General features: G+C 37.3%; 1 protein-coding gene and 1 long non-coding RNA gene across 3 annotated transcripts in view; both read right to left on the bottom strand.

The window, feature by feature from the left end:
• Positions 1-20,313, bottom strand: part of LOC125677117 (uncharacterized) — a 36,886-nt gene that overhangs the window by 7,229 nt on the left and 9,344 nt on the right. Inside the window, exons 4-6 of the mRNA XM_056159453.1 lie at positions 18,686-18,723; positions 15,075-15,154; positions 14,220-14,282 (exon numbers count right to left, since the gene is read on the bottom strand). Of these exons, the coding sequence (XP_056015428.1) occupies positions 14,220-14,282; positions 15,075-15,154; positions 18,686-18,723 (181 nt within the window). The remainder of the gene's footprint in view (positions 1-14,219; positions 14,283-15,074; positions 15,155-18,685; positions 18,724-20,313) is intronic.
• Positions 126-12,230, bottom strand: LOC125655958 (uncharacterized). Of its 2 annotated transcripts, XR_008801469.1 has the most exons (3): positions 11,719-12,230; positions 7,737-8,110; positions 126-2,900 (listed from the first exon to the last, which is right to left on the bottom strand). It is a non-coding gene; the product is annotated as an uncharacterized LOC125655958 (long non-coding RNA). The 2 variants fall into 2 exon arrangements; XR_008801468.1 differs by lacking the exon at positions 11,719-12,230 and having other exon boundaries at positions 7,737-11,668.

Genomic DNA, 20,313 nt, shown 5'->3' on the forward strand with positions numbered 1-20,313 from the left:
TTCACATTGAACACCAGTGAGGCAATCATATACAAATATCAAATTCATATATTATAGAATTCATTAAGATATTTGAATTATTCTAATCTTTTAATGTGTCATGGTAGCAATGAAAACAGCAGGTCTTTTATTCTCAGTCATATATTTTATTATATAACAGGGGATATTACATGTACAATTAGTAAATATATATACATCATATATGTAATTGCATGTGCGAGAAAAATGTATACATACATATATAAGTAATTTAACCACAGACATATCCATAAATTTACATTTAATACATTGAATGAATTGAATATGTCCTTTGATTAAATAATCAACAAAGATGGATCCATATGATAATACATGTATTTGTAAAAGAAAAAAAGGAGTTCCATTTCTCATACAAATGATATAGGTAGAAATATCAAAATCAACAAGAGGCCCATGGGCCACATCGCTCACCTGAGTCATCTTGGCCCTGCTGTTTTGATTTTTAAATGCTATTTTATCAATCTTTATTCTCATGAATAATGTGACCCAAACCTAGCTCTAAAGAACACAACATTACTAAAATGAAATCATATAAGACAAAGATATGACTAGCATGATATTGCTGTTCTGGATAAGACCAAGGTAAAAAGTCGTAGGTCTTGGTATGATATGAAAGACCTTGCCATAAGTAATCAATATACAAAACATAAAAGCCCTATCTAAAATAGTCCTGGATATACTTAATATGTTATACTTTCTTAAAAGTATGTCAAACTCAGAATTCAGGGTCACAAGGTCAAATAACATAATATGATTGATTGTTTTAACTGTTTTCCGCCACACTCAACAATTTTTCAGTTATCTGGTGGTGCCCAGTTTTTATTGGTGGAAGAGAGAACCCAGATACAATGTACCTGGGAAGAGACCACCGACCTTCCGAGAGTAAACTGGGAAACTTTCTCAATTACCGGTGCGAGCAGGATTCAAACCCGCGCCAACCAGAGGTGAGAGGCTCCTCAACAAGATGAAAGGTTTTATCATAAGAAATTCATAATATATAATATATATGAAAGATCTACCTTAAACACAATGTAGTTCAGGACATACTGAATAAGTCAGATTTGTTTTGCCATAAAAATTGTATATACAAGATATGAAAGCCCTAGCTTAAATAGTTCAAGAGATATCTTTAAAGAATTTTCCTTTATATCAGCTAGCATATAAAACTTTGACCCCCTATTGTTACCACACCATAACTCCCGGGGAAATGATTTTAACAAACTTGAATATGCACTATGTCAAGAAGGTTTAATGTAAATTTGTGTGCTTCATACTAAATTTGAAAAGAATTCCGTTATTTGAATCATAGATTGATCGCTGTGCGGTATCTTCATCTTTCAGTTATAGAATTTAGTTAAAAATGTTCAATTGTTAATGTCGACGGACTACAACAGATGCAGATCAATAGCAATATGTCATCTGAGTTTACTCAAGTGACCTACAATTGTATATTTTTTCTAAAGCTTTTGAAAATTGATAATGCTATTAAAGCCTAGTCTGATCCCTTACACTCCATTTCAATAGTTAAGCGTAAAAACAGACTGGCGGGGATGGGGACCAAACTTAAGAAAGCTGTGAAATTAGTTCAATATTCAAACCTACAGTATTTGAATAATAAGTATTTAACCCAACTGGGATGATTTCATCCAAAATATTTCACTAAAAATATTTGTGAGGATATTAGTTCACACAGACATTATGTTTCAAAATGAGTAAGAGTATGGAAATGAACTGGGGTTCAAATTGACAGGCTACTTAACATGGCTACATCAACAAAGAAATTGAAATCACTTGAAGCTGTTTTGGGGTTATATGTGGGTTTAGAAAATATTTGAAAGTATGTTTGGAAACAAGTATAGTGGGAAAATATGTTGGGAATTATTTAATATTAAATTCATGAGACAGCGATGCAGGAATGCAGTGATAGAGGGACTTAAACATGCACTTTTTTTCTCTGCCATAAATTGAAGTTTTTTTTATAAGGGGTTCATCTGAAGCTCTCTTTTCAAAGAGCTACGGTTCTGCATCTAGTTTTTGAGGAGAAGATTTTAAAAGATTTTCCTTGTATATATTTCACATGTAAAACTTAAATCCCCTATTGTGACCCCCACCCTACCCCTGTGAGCTTTTTACAAACTTGAATATGCACTATATATGAATGTAAAACTTTGATTCTCTATTGTGACCCCACCCTACCCCCAGAGACCATGATTTGCACAAAACAGGAACCTTTCGTGTGAATTCAACTTTCCTGGTCCAGTGGTTCTTGAAAAGGTTTTTTAAATGACCCCACCCTATTTTTGCATTTCCATGATTATTTCCTTTTTGAAGGGTGCATGACCCTTTATATGAACAAACTTGAATACCCTTTATCTATTGATGATGCATACCAAGTTTGATTGAAACTGGCCCAGTGGTTCACTCTGGAGAAGAAAATGAAAATGTGAAAAGTTTATAAACAGACAGACGACAGGCAAAGGTGATCAGAAAAGCTCACTTGAGCCTTTGGCTCAGGTGAGCCAAAAAAGTATACAAACATGTTTAATGTTAAACTTGTTTGTTTTATTGCTAAACAGCTCCATTGCCAGCATCTACCCTTACTGAGCTTCCAGTGTCAGACCTTGATATCAATCATCATCACTCATTTTGACTATCCAGGCCAAATTAATCTTTTTGCAAGGGTGAGGCCTGGCTGTCCTGTCGAGGTTGAAGTTTGTACTTCCACACTTGGCGACCCAGTGGATTGATCCTATCCAATCCTGTAAACTCTAGGTCTTGTTCTAGGATCTCATCCCATGTCAGCTTTGGTCTACCTATGAAGTTCTTTTCTGTTGATAACGATGCATAACATTCTGACAAATCTGCAAAAATATTTAGAGAAGTGATTAGTAAAAGGTCTTCATAGAAATAGCAATAAATGTATAAATAGATAAAAATCATAATTTCTATTTCTACAAAGTAAGTGTTTATCAAATGATCAACTGTAAATTACCTAGGCTGTGTCAAGCTGAATGAGCTAGTTTGTGCAGAACGAACAAAAATTACACCAAACACAGCGACACCTTTTGGAAATTTTATTTTTACAAACTTGAATCTGCACTACAGAGCTGTATGTCAGGAAGCTTTCATGTAAATGTAAACTGCTCTGGCCTAATGGTTCTTGAAAATTCTCTATACTTATTTGAATGTAAAACTTTGATCTCCTATTGTGGCCTCGGCCAACCTTCCCTGGGAGGCATGATTATGACAAACTTGAATCTGCACTATTTCAGGAAGCCTTTACGTAAATTTGTATTTTACTGGCCTTGTTATTTTCCTACTTCTTGTGAAGATTTTCCCTATATATTTGTACATGTAAAACTTTGATCACCTAGTGTGGCCCTATTCTACCCCAGGGGGTCATGATTTGAACAAACTTCAATCTACACTTGTCCGGAAGCTTTCATGTAACTTTCACATCATCTGGCCCAGTGGTTCTTTAGAAGAAGATTTTTAAATGACCCCACCCTATTTTTGCAATTTTGTAATTAGATCTTCCCTTTGAAAGGGGGTGTGGCCCTTTATTTGAACAAACTTGAAAGCCCTTCACCAAGGATGCTTTTTGTCAAGTTAGGTTGAAATTGGCCCAGTGGTTCTTGAGAAGAAGTCAGAAATGTGAAAGTTTAAAGACAGACGGACAACAGGGAAAAAGAATGTTCAACTTCAGTGTTACATGAAAATGTACTTCAAAATCACTCAACAACAATTATAATATTGCTGTATGGAAATTTTCTGTCCAAAGAAAACAATGTAAAAAAAAATGATGTAATCTACACTCTACAGCAACATGTGAGGATAATGAACGTGAAATATATATTCTGAAAAAAACAAAACAAGAGATCTTTGTAAAACACATATGCCCCCCATGGTGCAAAATTGAAAAGGGTTATACACACACCTCATTTAATTGATAGTATTATCATCAATTCAAAATATTGAGCAGACAATATCTTCCTATGTCAAGAGTGAATTGACCATGTGACCTAAAATTCAATAGGGGTCATCTACTCCTTATGCTGTACCAGTGTACCAAGTTTGGTACGTGTCAATCAAACAAATAATTCTTAAAATATAGGAGACAATATATTACTATGTCCAATTCAACTTTTGACTTTTGACCTCAAAATCAATATGGGTCATCCTCTCCTGAAGATGTACCAGTGTACTAAGTTTGATGTCTGTCAAGTAAAAGGGTTATCAAGATATTGAGTGGACAGTATATTACTATGTCCAGTTTGACCCTTGACCTTTGACCATGTGACCTCAAAATCAATAGGAGTCATCTTCTCCTGAGTATACACCAGTGTACTATTTAAAGTTTGATGTCTGTCAAGCAAAGGGTTCTGAAGATATTGAGCAGACAGTATATTCCAATGTCCAGGTTGACCCTTGATCTTTAAACATGTGACCTCAAAATCAATAGGGATCATCTTCTCCTGAAGATGTACCAGTGTACCAAGTTTGATGTCTGTCAAGCAAAGGGTTCTCAAGATATTGAACGGACAGTATATTCCTATGTCCAGTTTGTCCCTTGACCTTTGCTCATGTGACCTCAAAATCATTAAGGGTCATCTTCTCCTGAAGATGTACCAGTGTAACAAGTTTGATGTCTGTCAGGCAAAGGGTTCTCAAGATATTAAACGGACAATATATTCCTATGTCCAGTGTGACCCTTGACCTTTGACCATGTGACCTCAAAATCAATAGGGGTCATCTTCTCCTGAAGACGTATCAGTGTACCAAGTTTGATATCTGTCAAGAAGAGGGTTCTCAAGATACTGAGCAGACATTATATTACTATGTCCAGTTTACCCTTGATCTTTGACCATGTGACCTCAAAATCAATAGGGGTCATCTTCTCCTGAAGACGTACTAGTGTAACAAGTTTGATGTCTGTCAAGCAAAGGGTTCTCAAGATATTGAACGGACAATATATTCCTATGTCCAGTGTGACCTTTGACCGTGTGACCTCAAAATCAATAGGGGTCATCTTCTCCTGAAGACATATCAGTGTACTAAGTTTGATGTCTGTCAAGAAAAGGGTTCTCAATATATTGAACGGACAGTATATTCCTATGTCCAGTTTGACCCTTGACCTTTGACCATGTGACCTCAAAATCAATAGGGGTCATCTTCTTCTGAAGATGTACTGGTGTACCAAGTTTGATGTCTGTCAAGCAAAGGGTTCTCTAGACATTGAATGGTCAGTATATTCCCATGCCCAGTTTGACCCTTGACCTTTGACCATATGACCTTAAAATCAATAGGGGTCATCTACTCCTTAGGATGTACCAGTGTGCCAAGTTTGATGTCTTTCAAGCAAAGGGTTCTCAAGATATTGAGCGGACATTATATTCCTATGTCCAGAGTAGATTGACCCTTGACCTTTGGACCTGAAAAACAATAAGGATCCTCTTCTACTCATAACTAACCAGGGTTTGACACTAAGGCACGTCCGACCGACCGAGTCTACTAAATGATAGGTCCGGTCGGGTAAAATGTCGATTTACTAGTCCGACTGGTCATGTTGAAAAAATAAACAAGGCAACTTTATTTTAAACCATAAGATATCTTATTTTTAACTTTAAAAAATAACTGTAAAGAGTTTGCGAGCAATTTTGAACCGCGTGATGACAAAATCTCTATTTTTAGTTCGAATACATAGTCGCTGTCGGAAGTGATGTTTTACGACATTTACTCTGTGTTAATGGGTGTAAAGTTATATTTCGGATAAATATATATAAACTGAATTTATTTTCATTTGAAAAAAAACCCAGTTTATTTTAATTGAATATAAGAAAGTGTCTATCACAGGGATCGAAATTAACTTTTTTCACCACTAGCAAATTTTAGCTAGTGGATTATTTTCCAACTAGCAAAATTGAGCTTTTACTAGCATTTTTCAATCGATTACTGTTTTACATGAATTTAAGAAAACAAGCATGTCTCTTTATCAAAATTTTGGGAAAATCTTTTAAAATCTCCTTTAAAGTGCAATAATAAAAATAAGATTGCGAATTCTTTCATTTAAAATTCAATGAATTATCAGACAACATACATGGTGCGGGTCATATGGTACACTTGTGCGGCGTACTCGCTGTCCAGAGATCTACCACCTATTAACAGCATCATGTGGATTGAAATCTTGAAGACTGTTTGCGCCAATTTAAACTATATGTTCAAAACTTTTGGAAATTTCATCTAAAAAAATTCTAGTTGAAAAGAAAACCCCGCGAACTCGAAGTGTATGACTATAGAGTACAGAAGGACACCGCGTGAAATGGTGACACACTGTCATGTGTTGTTTTATATAGACACGGACGAGATCAATATGCTTGCTATTTAAATCAGACGTCTCTGAGACATCCGAAGTGTGTATGAAGTAGGCCATCGACTGAGATGACCTTGGCCTTAGTTATTTATTCGATCCACGTTTACTTTTTCAATACTTGTATATTCATTCTGTAAAGAGTTTCTATGCACAAGACAAGATTATTGTAAACTTCAAAGTACAGCCAATAAACCGAGGAAATCCGGGAAAAAGATTGGGGTTTTTTCACTCGCAAAAAGTTGCGATCACTTGTGATTTTTTACTCGCAAATTCAATTTTTAACTCGCATTTAGCGAGTATTTCCCCTTAATTTCGTTGCCTGTATCAAATGAATAAATTAAATCGTAAATATATTATAGCCATTTTTCGTTGTTGACACATGTGCGGGAATGTCTCGACTTCTCGTCCTCAAGGAAGGATGTTCCGAGAAAAAAAAGGAGTAGATTGGGAAGTTTGAAAATAAAAGCACCAAATTGAATGACGAGACTAAAGATGTTTTTGAGACAATTAAGTACGTTTTAGTTTAAACTTAACGTTTGTCATTTGAATTATAAGTACTTAAATATGGAGAAACCATCAGGGTTTCTTTTCTCTGGAAAGTTGGTCAGGGCTAGTGGATGTAAGGTCAGGTCTAGTAAATATTATTTGAAGTAGCCCGACTGGTCTAGTGCTCAAGAAAGTAAATGTCAAACCCTGCTAACCCACATATGAAATATCATTATCATCAAGTGAATGGTTCTCAAGATATTGAGCGGACAACACATGGTCTACAGACCGACCGACCGACCGACCAACAGGTGCAAAACAATATGCCCCCTCTTTTTCAAAGGGGGGCATAAAAATAAACTCCAACCACCTGCCCATTTTTATTTCCAAACAAAGATGAAAATCTAAAAAATAATTTTATGACTAGGCCAAAATAAAAAATGTGTTTGTTTCAGGTCGCCTGCCCGACCCTAAATATATCCACCGACCCTATTAATTTTTTTCAATTTTCCGATTTCAATTCATCGATATACGAACTATTACCCGAAATGCCAAGACATCTATAATTGTAATATTAAAACTCCATCACATACTGTGTATTTTGTCAATTAAACATTGTGCTCTGAACCCATTTTTTATCTGTTAAACACATTATATTACAACTTTAACTATAAAATTTTCATTGATTCGAAGGCACTTATTTATTTTTATAAAAAAAAAATATTTAAAAAAAAATAAAATAAACCTACCTACCAACCCTTTTTTTTTAAAAATCAGAGGCGACCTAAAACAAACATTTTTTTTTTGGCCCTATGTGGCCTAAAATATTTTGTATACTTACTAATTTCAAAACTCGAAAGGAAATGTTATCCATGTGAAGCCATCGTGCTCTGTTCATCCTCTGGGGAAGACAATTAATTCTTTGATTTGCAGTTTGTGTCATGACTACACCATGATATCTTCTAATCTCGTCATACTATCAGAAAGTAATTTTGGCAGTTGGCAAGTGTATCAATGGTGTTACTTCTTCATGATCAGATCTTCTATACTGTGTCATATTCAGCATAAAGTAACAATTAAGGGCTATCATCTAGTTCTGAGGTACTGAGGAAGGGCTGTTTTTCTCAACACATAGCCTTTCTTCTGGTATTCTTAGGGATACTTTATTCATCTTTTAATTACATTTCCTTCTTGGAGATTAAAAGTTGAAGACCACTGAAAGAAAAAGAAGTGATTTAATGAATTCCATGTAGTTTATCGAATGTGCTGACCAGAATATTATCTAACTGTAGCCGCCCCCCCCCCCCCCCCCCCCCCCCCCCCAAGCATGCAATGTCATACATGTATCTGAAATCAATACTTATAAAAATTAATTAAAATTAAAATCTTCAAATATACAATCTTGTTACACATCTCCTATATTTTTCACTTACGATAACTCTGAATTTTTAATAAGTGCGTCCTTTTGTCCACAAACTTTTAACAACCCCTCATAAACAATTTACAAATATGATATCAGAAATAATAATCTAAAAAATTATCCTGTTGTTCATAGATGCATGCCATCAACATTAAGAGTATAACAAATAACAAAAGCTCTCCTGACATTGTGCCATTCTGAAAGAAATGAGGTGCTTATACCCCCAAAGGCAGGGGGGTAACCCAGAATTGTGTCTAGAGAGCGGAATAATATATTTATGGAATTAACCAAAAAATTAGTAATAATTTTTTTTTAGCTATGAATTCATGTTAAATAAAGTGCACCGCCATGGCACATGATACGCCCGTCACATATTGTTAACAGTATAGATAGTACCTATTAAAACATTTTTTTTTATATCACCTTAATTAAATGTCACAGTGACCTTAAAGTAGGATGCGACACACCTTCTACCTAAGATGCATTAGTTGACCAATTTTGGTGATTCTAGGTCTAATAGTTTTCAAGTTATGAGCCGGACAAGTTTTTGCCATATATGGCCATATCTTCTTAATGAAAAGTCACAGTGACCTGGTTTTAATGTGCGACACACCTTCTACCCAAGATGTATCTACAGTCAAAGTTTGATGATTCTAGGCCTTGTAGTATTTAAGTTACGGGTCGGACACGAAAAAGCTAACAGACGGACGGACAGACACGCCATACCATAATACGTCCCGTCTTAAGACGGGCGTATAAAAATTGGTCATGGTAGCTCAGTGGTAACACAGTCTTCGACATTAACCAGTGGCCTGATGCCCGAGGCCAGTAAAATCGGGATCGGGCTTCTTAAAATATTAAACCCTGGAGTCCGATGGGCCTGTAAATGTTTTCTTATATGTTCTGTATATATTACAAATAAAGCGTGAGATTGACTCAGACTAAATGTCATGACTTAGTAGTCAAATTTCGCATAGAAAAATTATCAACCATGCTGCCTTTTCTGAAGTATAGGGAGGGGGCTCGTCCGGGAAATTCAAAACCACCCAAGCGTATTTCACAATCACAACCATCCGATAAAAAAACAAAAAAAAAACTGTCGTACGAGGAGAAAAAAACGAAAATTCATGCCCCATTGGACCGAGGGCAGTGTTCAAAATTAACCATAGACCGAGTATATGTCAAATGGCACTGGTCTATGCCAACTGTAATTGAGATAGACCAAATTGTCTATGCCAATTTTCTAGATTTAAAGCAATAAAGTTATCCAAGAGGGCCTTGCATGGTCAGTCGACGTCTGATAAACATTATGAGGAAAGGATGATATTACAGAAATGGAAAGAAAATACACTTTCTAAGTATATTAGAAGTAAATGAAAATGTTTTAAATTTGTGTTATTATTTTTTCAATGTTGTGGTCTATGCCAATTCGATGAGGTACGTCTAAGTCATCTTATTTTGGCATAGACCTGTGGTCTATACCAAGTTTTAAACCAATTTCGAACACTGCGAGGGTAGGCCTTGGCTAACATTTAAAAAATGTTTTGTACGTGGTGTATACAAAACAGAGTTGAACATGAGCTGCTGATGTATCTGCGAGATTAATCAGTCTATGCGAAAGACATCGGACCGTCGGACCTGACCGATGTGCAGTGCCTCAGGTCCGATGCATCATTTTTTACACCGGACCGGAATGTCAGATGTCTCAATGTCCGGTTTTGAGCTTTACTATCTTGATGCGGAGTTTGTTATAAGTAAAAAAAATAGCACACATCCAAATACGTAAATGAATTGATTAAAACCGCATGGACTGTCTAAAGTATTATACGGGAAGGATTCCTGGAATAGTATTACTAGTATAATAAATAAGATTCCCTTGGTTTTGCATTTTCACGTGTTTCACTTTTTTACATTAGGTTTTTCGGTCTGACAAAATTTGGTTCGGTCCGCTGTGTTCATTGATTACACTGGACCGAATGTCCTGTGTGGTCCAAAAACTTTCGCATATACTGGATTAATATGTTGAAAAATAATATAATCCTTTTAATGTCAGTTGTTCTTTAACTATGATCATCTTGACCTGTATTTTCCTACAGTAAAAGAACTGTGCATGTGTCTATAGAGTAGAATCAGCAAATAACAAGAGATCAAATTAGAAAATAAACATTTTGGGCCTGCAAAATATTGTTCGGGCTTGCACAATTATTATACTGGGAGGCCCGAAGGGCCTGTGCTTTACAAAGTTTTTCGTGAAGACTGGTAACAGGATCAAGAAATCATGGTTTCGAGCCATGCTTGTACTTTATTTAGGGTGAAAATGTAGGTAGTGAGGTGAATGCTCCATCATCATATTTAGCATTCAAAAGAGAAAGTTGCTGGTCTTTCAGATGAGACCTTTAAACACCACATGCATGCGTCTAAATGTGTGGCACTTCATACTACTGAAATATTCTCTACAGGTATTATACTAAAATCAAACATACACATACATGTATATTCATATACATGTTAAAAATCTTAATTATCATTTTAGAATTTTCTTCTTCTGACAAAATGATGCGCAAGTACATAAATGGAAGCTATGCCACTATATGTCATGACACTGTACAGCTTGATCAGTTGATACATCACATAAACAGTCACAGATGTAAACAATCAAGAAAAACTTAGTACACAACATCACCCCTTAATTTTGAATTGTAGCTGAAGATCATTCTGCCAAGATCGAAATGCAGCTTGGCAATGATTAGCGAGGGTTATATTATTCTTAAAAAGTAGATTGAAATCAAAAGTTAACTGCCAAAGTTATCAGGAGACAATAATCCATACATGGTTCGAATTTCCTCCACTGCCACCTAAAGTGCACGTGTAAACAACGCGTGTGACATGCACCACACCCCGACAGGCTACATTGTAAACAAGTAAAATGCATTCAGAGTAATAGTTTTACATATGATATTCTGTTTGGTTTATAGTCTTAGTAGCTACATACCTATGCGGTACACCTGTACCATGTACGTACTGCAAACAGTGCGGCGTAATGTACATTTGCATCCTCGGGGATTTCAACCCGGACAAAGTGGAACATGCCAATCCGAATACATATATATCTTTCGTTTTTATTTTTGCATTTTATTTATTTATCTATTTATGTCATGGCGTTGGGAAAAAAACTTCAAATTAGGGAGACAGATGAAAAGGGGGATACGGTCCAATCATCCAAAAAAAAAGTCCCGTGTGGAGGGGTGGGGCCGGGGGTGGGGTAGATTCCTAAGGACTTGGCGCATATCTATTTGTTTTTAAATGTGAAATTCTATCCAAAATCAATAAGAATTTTTAGTATACAGAGTACATTAACTGCAAAGATTAAATTTTAGAAAAAAAACCCAAACAGTTCACGTACTAGATATATCACTTTCATCATCGGAATTTTCAGTAACTCGGGTACTCTGTCGCTTGTACATAACACGATCGGTATGAAACACCATTTAATCAGTCTATCTAATAAAAAACTCATTGTTAATATGCAAACATTTTCTTTCAACCGTGTTTACTTACCTCAGATGGGCCAACTTCTTTCCCTGGAAAACTCCATTATGATGACATCACAAATTACGTCATTCAAAACAGAGCATGCGCACTTCGAAAGTGTGTAAGCCATGCTCGCAAAGAAAAAAGATGGACGAGTGCTAAATCTTTACACACCTGTTACACACATCTCATAAATCCTGTTAAGTAAACACTTCAGGATTTTGATGGTAGATGAACTATTTAATGATTTTATGCTGATTTTTATAAAAATCCAACTGAACACCACCATTTTCGTGTTCCTTTGACCGACCCCGTGTTGATTTACACGTGTGCCTTCTTATTCACTGGTTCAATTGACAGGGCTTACAAACACACACACACACACACACACACACACACACACAAAACCCACGGACAAAAAATCCCTACCCATTTGTGACATGGAGATAAACTGAAAAACTAAACCCCCTACCTATACCTACCTACCTACCTACCCATTTTTTGAAAAACAATTGTCTGAGAACCAGAGAATCGATTTGATGTGGCCTTATGGTGCTTTTATCTGTTATATAATAATTAGTATACTTGTAATCTACCAAATCTGAAGCAACAGAAAGCAAACCAACATGTACATCTGACATTGTGTGCTATACAAACGCTTTATTAAGGTGGACTTGAAGTGGTCAGAATCAAATTAGAAGTAGTCCACTGCTGAGAGCCGATTCTGAGGAGGATTGAAATTAGAAGTGAACTAGTGACAAGTTGTCAGCTGTTGGTTTTTAGTGAATGAGTAGAAATCACTGATACAGAAATCTAATACTTCACGACTGTCTGATGTTGAATTGTGGGAGGCGCATTACTTTGTGATTGTTGAATTGTGGGAGATGCATTACTTTGTGACTGTTGAATTGTGGGAGGTGCATTACTTTGTAACTGTCTGATATTGAATTGTGGGAGGCGCATTACTTTGTAACTGTCTGATGTTGAATTGCGGGAGGTGCATTACTTAGTGACTGTATTATGTTGAATTGTGGGAGGTGCATTACTTTGTGACTGTCTGATGCTGAATTGTGGGAGGTGCATTATTTCATGACTGTTGAATTGTGGGAGGTGCATTACTTTGTGTCTGCTGTTGAATTGTGGGCAGTGCATGTATTCAGGAACATTACAATTCACTTAATTGCGGCCGCTCAGTGATAGAATGTTTGCTTCATAACCGAGAGGCCGTGAATTTGAACCCCTTTCACGCCATGACCATGTCAAACCTCAGACGTAAACACAGGTAGTGAATGTCGTCAAAGGCTCTGCATTTAGAAGTGAGAATCACGGGTCTTGCTCTGCATTTAGAAGTGAGAATCACGGGTCTTGCTCTGCATTTAGAAGTGAGAATCACGGGTCTTGCTCTGCATTTAGAAGTGAGAATCACGGGTCTTGCTCTGCATTTAGAAGTGAGAATCACGGGTCTTGCTCTGCATTTAGAAGTGAGAATCACGGGTCTTGCTCTGCATTTAGAAGTGAGAATCACGGGTCTTGCTCTGCATTTAGAAGTGAGAATCACGGGTCTTGCTCTGCATTTAGAAGTGAGAATCACGGGTCTTGCTCTGCATTTAGAAGTGAGAATCACGGGTCTTGCTCTGCATTTAGAAGTGAGAATCACGGGTCTTGCTCTGCATTTAGAAGTGAGAATCACGAGTCTTGCTCTGCATTTAGAAGTGAGAATCACGGGTCTTGCTCTGCATTTAGAAGTGAGAATCACGGGTCTTGCTCTGCATTTAGAAGTGAGAATCACGGGTCTTGCTCTGCATTTAGAAGTGAGAATCACGGGTCTTGCTCTGCATTTAGAAGTGAGAATCACGGGTCTTGCTCTGCATTTAGAAGTGAGAATCACGGGTCTTGCTCTGCATTTAGAAGTGAGAATCACGGGTCTTAAGGATATAACCTTAAAAATGTAGGCTGTGTTGTAGCAGGCGTTGGCAGGTTCATGAACCCTTGTTGTTAAGGGCCTGGGCGCTTAGCTTAGGTCTAAATTTATGGTACTCCATTTACAGCTGGTGACATCTCAATAGGAGTGAACATTTTTCGACGGGACATAAAACAACCAACCATAGCAACAGCTCCATAGCAACAGTTCCATAACAACAGTTTTAATTGGTAAATGGAACCTATTGACAGAATGGGACAAAATCTGCACTGTGCCATAAAAATAAAAATCATTGCTCAAACAAGTAAGAACATATCCTCGAAATCTCCAGAGCATTCAGATACAGCTTAACTTCAGAGTCGAGGATGGAATTCTGATGTTAGATATGACACCTGCCATACTCTGATCAGTTTTTCCCTCTTCTATTTGCTACATATTAACTATATACATACCAATTCAACTCTTTCTTTTCTTCTGATATCCAAATCTGGTACAACTGATTCTATATTTTCCACCTAAACATTAAGAATAATTCATACGTAAAAAACAACACACATCTCATTCCAGTCAGCGGAAAAGCATACACAACAACACTTGTACATCATTTTCATACCAAAGTGACATAGAAAGTTTTAGGAATCACTGATTTGTATCAACATGGAGTTTACTTATAACAATGAATACTGTGAATTGTTTACTGACAATGAATACTGTGAATTGTTTACTGACAATGAATACTGTGAATTGTTTACTGATAACAATGAATACTGTGAATTGTTTACAGATAACAATGAATACTGTGAATTGTTTACTGACAATGAATACTGTGAATTGTTACTGATAACAATGAATACTGTGAATTGTTTACAGATAACAATGAATACTGTGAATTGTTTACTGACAATGAATACTGTGAATTGTTTACTGACAATGAATACTGTGAATTGTTTACTGATAGCAATGAATACTGTGAATTGTTTACTGATAACAATGAATACTGTGAATTGTTTACTGATAACAATGAATACTGTGAATTGTTTACTGATAACAATGAATACTGTGAATTGTTTACTGATAACAATGAATACTGTGAATTGTTTACTGACAATGAATACTGTGAATTGTTTACTGATGACAATGAATACTGTGAATTGTTTACTGACAATGAATACTGTGAATTGTTTACTGATAACAATGAATACTGTGAATTGTTTACTGATAACAATGAATACTGTGAATTGTTTACTGACAATGAATACTGTGAATTGAATAACATGGAGGTTACTGATGATTTCTATAACAGGTACCCGTCTCATTATGTCCTCGAATCTTTTCTTCATTGTTTCTGTTTGGTTCAATATCTTCACAGACTTAGCCTTTGGTGTCACTAAAAAAGAAATTGATGTGAAATCTATGATATCTGTGCTAAAAATGGAGTAAGAATAATTCAATTCTATCAGAAATACCATCTGAAATATGTTGTTTAATTGTCTTTAAATCTTAAATTTGCATGACCATCAAACTTTTCTAGATGGTATTGTTTGTATCTTGTTTAGCGTCTCTTTTGAGAATTTTTCACTCATATGGAGACGTCACCAAGACCGGTGAAGGGCTTCAAATTTTGACCTATGCTCGGCGCTTACAGCCATTGAGCAGTGAGGGTTCTTTAGCATTCCACACCTGCTGTGACATGGGACACCCGTTTTTAAGGTCATTTCTGAGGACCCGTGACATTCACACCTGATGCTGAGCATTTGGTGATGGAACTGTCACTACCTGTTAAAACGACTTAGGTCTGTCGCAGCCGGGATTTCAACCCCGTCCTTCTGGCACGCGAGGCAAATGCTCTAACCTCTAGACCACCGCGGCGGTAACTTTTCTAGATAACGTAAAGGGGAACAACTGTCGTTGATGATAAATAAATTTCAGCAGGCATACTAGTATGTAGTAATAAAGAAGAAACTAGAAAAACTGACAAGTCAGAAAGGGTCCTGCAATGGACGGATAGACAGGTGAATCTCTTCCCAAGGAAACTGAAGTTATTGCATGACATAGAAAGTACAGACAGACAGACGGACAGAGATCTGGAAATCAGAGAGGGTCTGGTTCTGCCTTATCAGAACATCAGACAGACAGACAGACGGACAGAAATCTGGAAATCAGAGAGGGTCTGATTCTGCCTTATCAGAACATCAGACAGACAGACGGACAGAAATCTGGAAATCTGAGAGGGTTTGCTTCTGCCTTATCAGAACATCATGTACACGAAAATCTTCTCATGTAATCTCCAAGTTATTCAGTGCTAAAAAAGAGCGATTATCTTATCAATAATGAAACTTCTAAGTCCCATAACTCTGTAATAACAAAGCCTATACATCAGAAAATCATAAGAGTTCTTTTTCTTCCTCTTCCTAATCCAAGCAATATTCTAGAATTCTACGAAAATCTTCTAGGGTAATCTCAGATTATTACATGTCAAAGAAAGAGCCCTGCTGGTGCCATGACTGCATCAAACCTAAACCATAAACATAGGTAGTGATTGCTCCTTTGCCAAAACGCTCAGCATTTAGAAGTGAAGCTGTATTTATGTATTTGTAGGATTCTAAAAATCCTTATTTCATAATTGTGATTTTTCCTTTTAGATTTGGTAGAAGTATTCTCAAATTTATAATTGAAAATTAATTGCATACTTGATGTTTGATCTTTAGGGAAAGCATTTTCACACACATGGTCAGATCTTGGGATAGTGTTACCTTGACTTGGGATAGTGTTTCCTTGACTTGGGTATGCTTTGTCTTTCATTCTACCATTGTAAATTAATGTCATAGAGCTTTCCCCTGACTTTGCAATTTTCTTTAGTTTATTTCATTGGTGAATTTAATGTCCAAGCAGGCAGATCTGTCAAAGTTGAAACATGTTTGAATTTGCAAGAACAGTTTTAAAATCTTATTCACACTGTTAAGAAGCTTTTATTTTTTGTTTATATAATGGAAATTTATACAACATTTGGATTATGATAAATTGTGAAATTTGAAACATTGTATTTTAATTGAGAACTCTTTATCCATTTCCCAAATCAAACTCTAACGTTACCCATGAATACTGAAGCGAGAATCACAGAGGTTCCGTGTCATTAGTGTTGGGCAATCGATTTAAAGTCATAATCGATAACCGTTTTGTAAACAGGAGTAGAAAACCGATCGATTTTCAATGAATAATCGTTTTTCTATGACATTCAAAAAATATGTTTTTCATTTAATATTATTTGTTTAAACCTTCTGCACCACCATGTATGTTACTTTCTCTATATTAATACTGCATGAATGAACAAAACAAGTCATTCATGCATAAATTTTTATGTAACAGCAAACTACAATAAAGATGGCATTAACCTTGGGACTGAAACAGATATTTAAACATTGCACATGTAAAACTGTGCTGAACAAAACAAGATACATGCTTTGTTTTATTTAACAGTAAAATTGGCACTATCTGGAACTGGCATGGTCTTTACTAGCTAGCGCTCGCCATTTTGAAATGAATTAAATATGAAACTAACTCGGTCCTTGTTATCCACCTTTTTTATTTCCAGTTTTGACAGCGACTTTCGATTATAAAATTTTATAATTGATAATCGGAATCGGATTGATTGATTGTATCTTGCTTAACGTCTCTCTCAAGAATTTTTCACTCATATGAAGACATCACCAAGACCGGTGAAGGGCTTCAAATTTAGGCTTATGCTCGGCACTTACGGCCATTAAGCAGTGAGGGTTCTTTAGCGTGCCACACCTACTGTGACACGGGACATCTGTTTTTAAGGTAATCTCTGAGGACCCATGACATTCACAACTGATGCCGAGCGTTTGGCGATGGAACTGTCACTACTTGTTTTAACGACTAAGGTCTGTCACGGCCGGGATTCGAATCCCGGCCTTCCACATGCAGGGCGAAGGGTAAACCAATCAATCTTCGATAATAATTGATCATCGTCCCATCACTATGTGTCCTGACTCACTACTATGACCCTGAGCGCTCATCACTATGTGTCCTGACTCACTACTATGACCCTGAGCGCTCATCACTATGTGTCCTGACTCACTACTATGACCCTGAGCGCTCATCACTATGTGTCCTGACTCACTACTATGACCCTGAGCGCTCATCACTATGTGTCCTGACTCACTACTATGACCCTGAGCGCTCATCACTATGTGTCCTGACTCACTACTATGACCCTGAGCGCTCATCACTATGTGTCCTGACTCACTACTATGACCCTGAGCGCCCATTACTATGTGTCCTGACTCACTACTATGACCCTGAGCGCTAAGCATAGGTCCAAATGTGTGGTACTTCACTGCATCAAACCAAAAGTTCCCACACTACACTTCTTTACATACATCAAACTAAAAGTTCCCACACTACACTTCTTTACATACGTTTTGCCCCCTAGTATTTAATCTGAGCCGGACAAGGTTTTTCTACATTAGGTCATTGTGACCTGTTATTAGGTTATGATAATCTTACATCAAGTGACAAGATCTTATAATTTGGGAGGGGCGAGGGGCACTATTTCTAGAAGTGTAATTCAAAATGTCTGACACTTCAAAAAATATTTTCTAGAATTCTGATTTTACATCACATGTACATTTTATTTCATGAAACACATCTGTATTAAGATGGCTCATAACATCCAAGACTTGATATGCCTCTAGGCCCCCAGTCTGATTAAAATCAAACCTCTCACTTCGCTCGATATACGGACAATCACTGCGTGGAGGCGACTGTCCATATATCGAGCAAAGTGAGAGGTTTGATCTTTATCAGACTTCTAGGCCTCATAGTATTAAAATTATGTGTGTATCAAAAACAACAACAACAACAAAAAAAAATTATCAAAATTTAATTTCCTTACCATTTTGGTGTACTTTGACTACTTCTAAGATGTAAGGTCTGAAATAAAATGTAATATTAATCATTCAATGAAAAAAGAGCTTATAAGCTATAAATACAAGCTATAAATATAAATAACAAAGCTGAACAGAATCCACCTAGGGAACAAGCTACACAGTCTAGGATGCGGATTTGACTGAGGGGACAAGCTACACAGACTAAGATGCGGATTTGACTGAGGGGACAAGCTACACAGACTAGGATGCGGATTTGACTGAGGGGACAATTTAGCTACACAGTATAGGATGCGGATTTGACTGAGGGGGCAAGCTACACAGACTAGGATGCGGATTTGACTGAGGGGACAATTTAGCTACACAGTCTAGGATGCGGATTTGACTGAGGGGACAAGCTACACAGACTAGGATGCGGATTTGACTGAGGGGACAAGCTACACAGACTAAGATGCGGATTTGACTGAGGGGACAAGCTACACAGTCTAGGATGAGGATTTGACTGAGGGGACAAGCTACACAGACTAAGATGCGGATTTGACTGAGGGGACAATTTAGCTACACAGTCTAGGATGCGGATTTGACTAAGGGGACAAGCTACACAGACTAGGATGCGGATTTGACTGAGGGGACAAGCTACACAGACTAAGATGCGGATTTGACTGAGGGGACAAGCTACACAGACTAAGATACGGATTTGACTGAGGGGACAATTAAGCTACACAGTCTGGGATGAGGATTTGACTGAGGGGACAAGCTACACAGACTAAGATGCGGATTTGACTGAGGGGACAATTTAGCTACACAGTCTAGGATGAGGATTTGACTGAGGGGACAAGCTACACAGACTAAGATGCGGATTTGACTGAGGGGACAATTTAGCTACACAGTCTACGATGTGGATTTGACTGAGGGGACAAGCTACACAGACTAGGATGCGGATTTGACTGAGGGGACAAGCTACACAGACTAAGATGCGGATTTGACTGAGGGGACAAGCTACACAGACTAAGATGCGGATTTGACTGAGGGGACAAGCTACACAGACTAAGATGCGGATTTGACTGAGGGGACAATTAAGCTACACAGTCTAGGATGCGGATTTGACTGAGGGGACAAGCTACACAGACTAAGATGCGGATTTGACTGAGGGGACAATTTAGCTACACAGTATAGGATGCGGATTTGACTGAGGGGACAAGCTACACAGACTAGGATGCGGATTTGACTGAGGGGACAATTTAGCTACACAGTCTAGGATGAGGATTTGACTGAGGGGACAAGTTACACAGACTAGGATGCGGATTTGACTGAGGGGACAATTTAGCTACACAGTATAGGATGCGGATTTGACTGAGGGGACAATTTAGCTACACAGTATAGGATGCGGATTTGACTGAGGGGACAATTTAGCTGCACAGTCTAGGATGCGGATTTGACTGAGGGGACAATCTTCACAGTCTAGGATGCGGATTTGACTGAGGGGACAAGCTACACAGACTAGGATGCGGATTTGACTGAGGGGACAAGCTACACAGATTAAGATGCGGATTTGACTGAGGGGACAATCTTCACAGTCTAGGATGCGGATTTGACTGAGGGGACAAGCTACACAGACTAGGATGAGGAATTGACT

This window comes from Ostrea edulis, chromosome 3, assembly GCF_947568905.1.
Source record: "Ostrea edulis chromosome 3, xbOstEdul1.1, whole genome shotgun sequence".
NCBI lineage: Eukaryota > Metazoa > Mollusca > Bivalvia > Ostreida > Ostreidae > Ostrea > Ostrea edulis.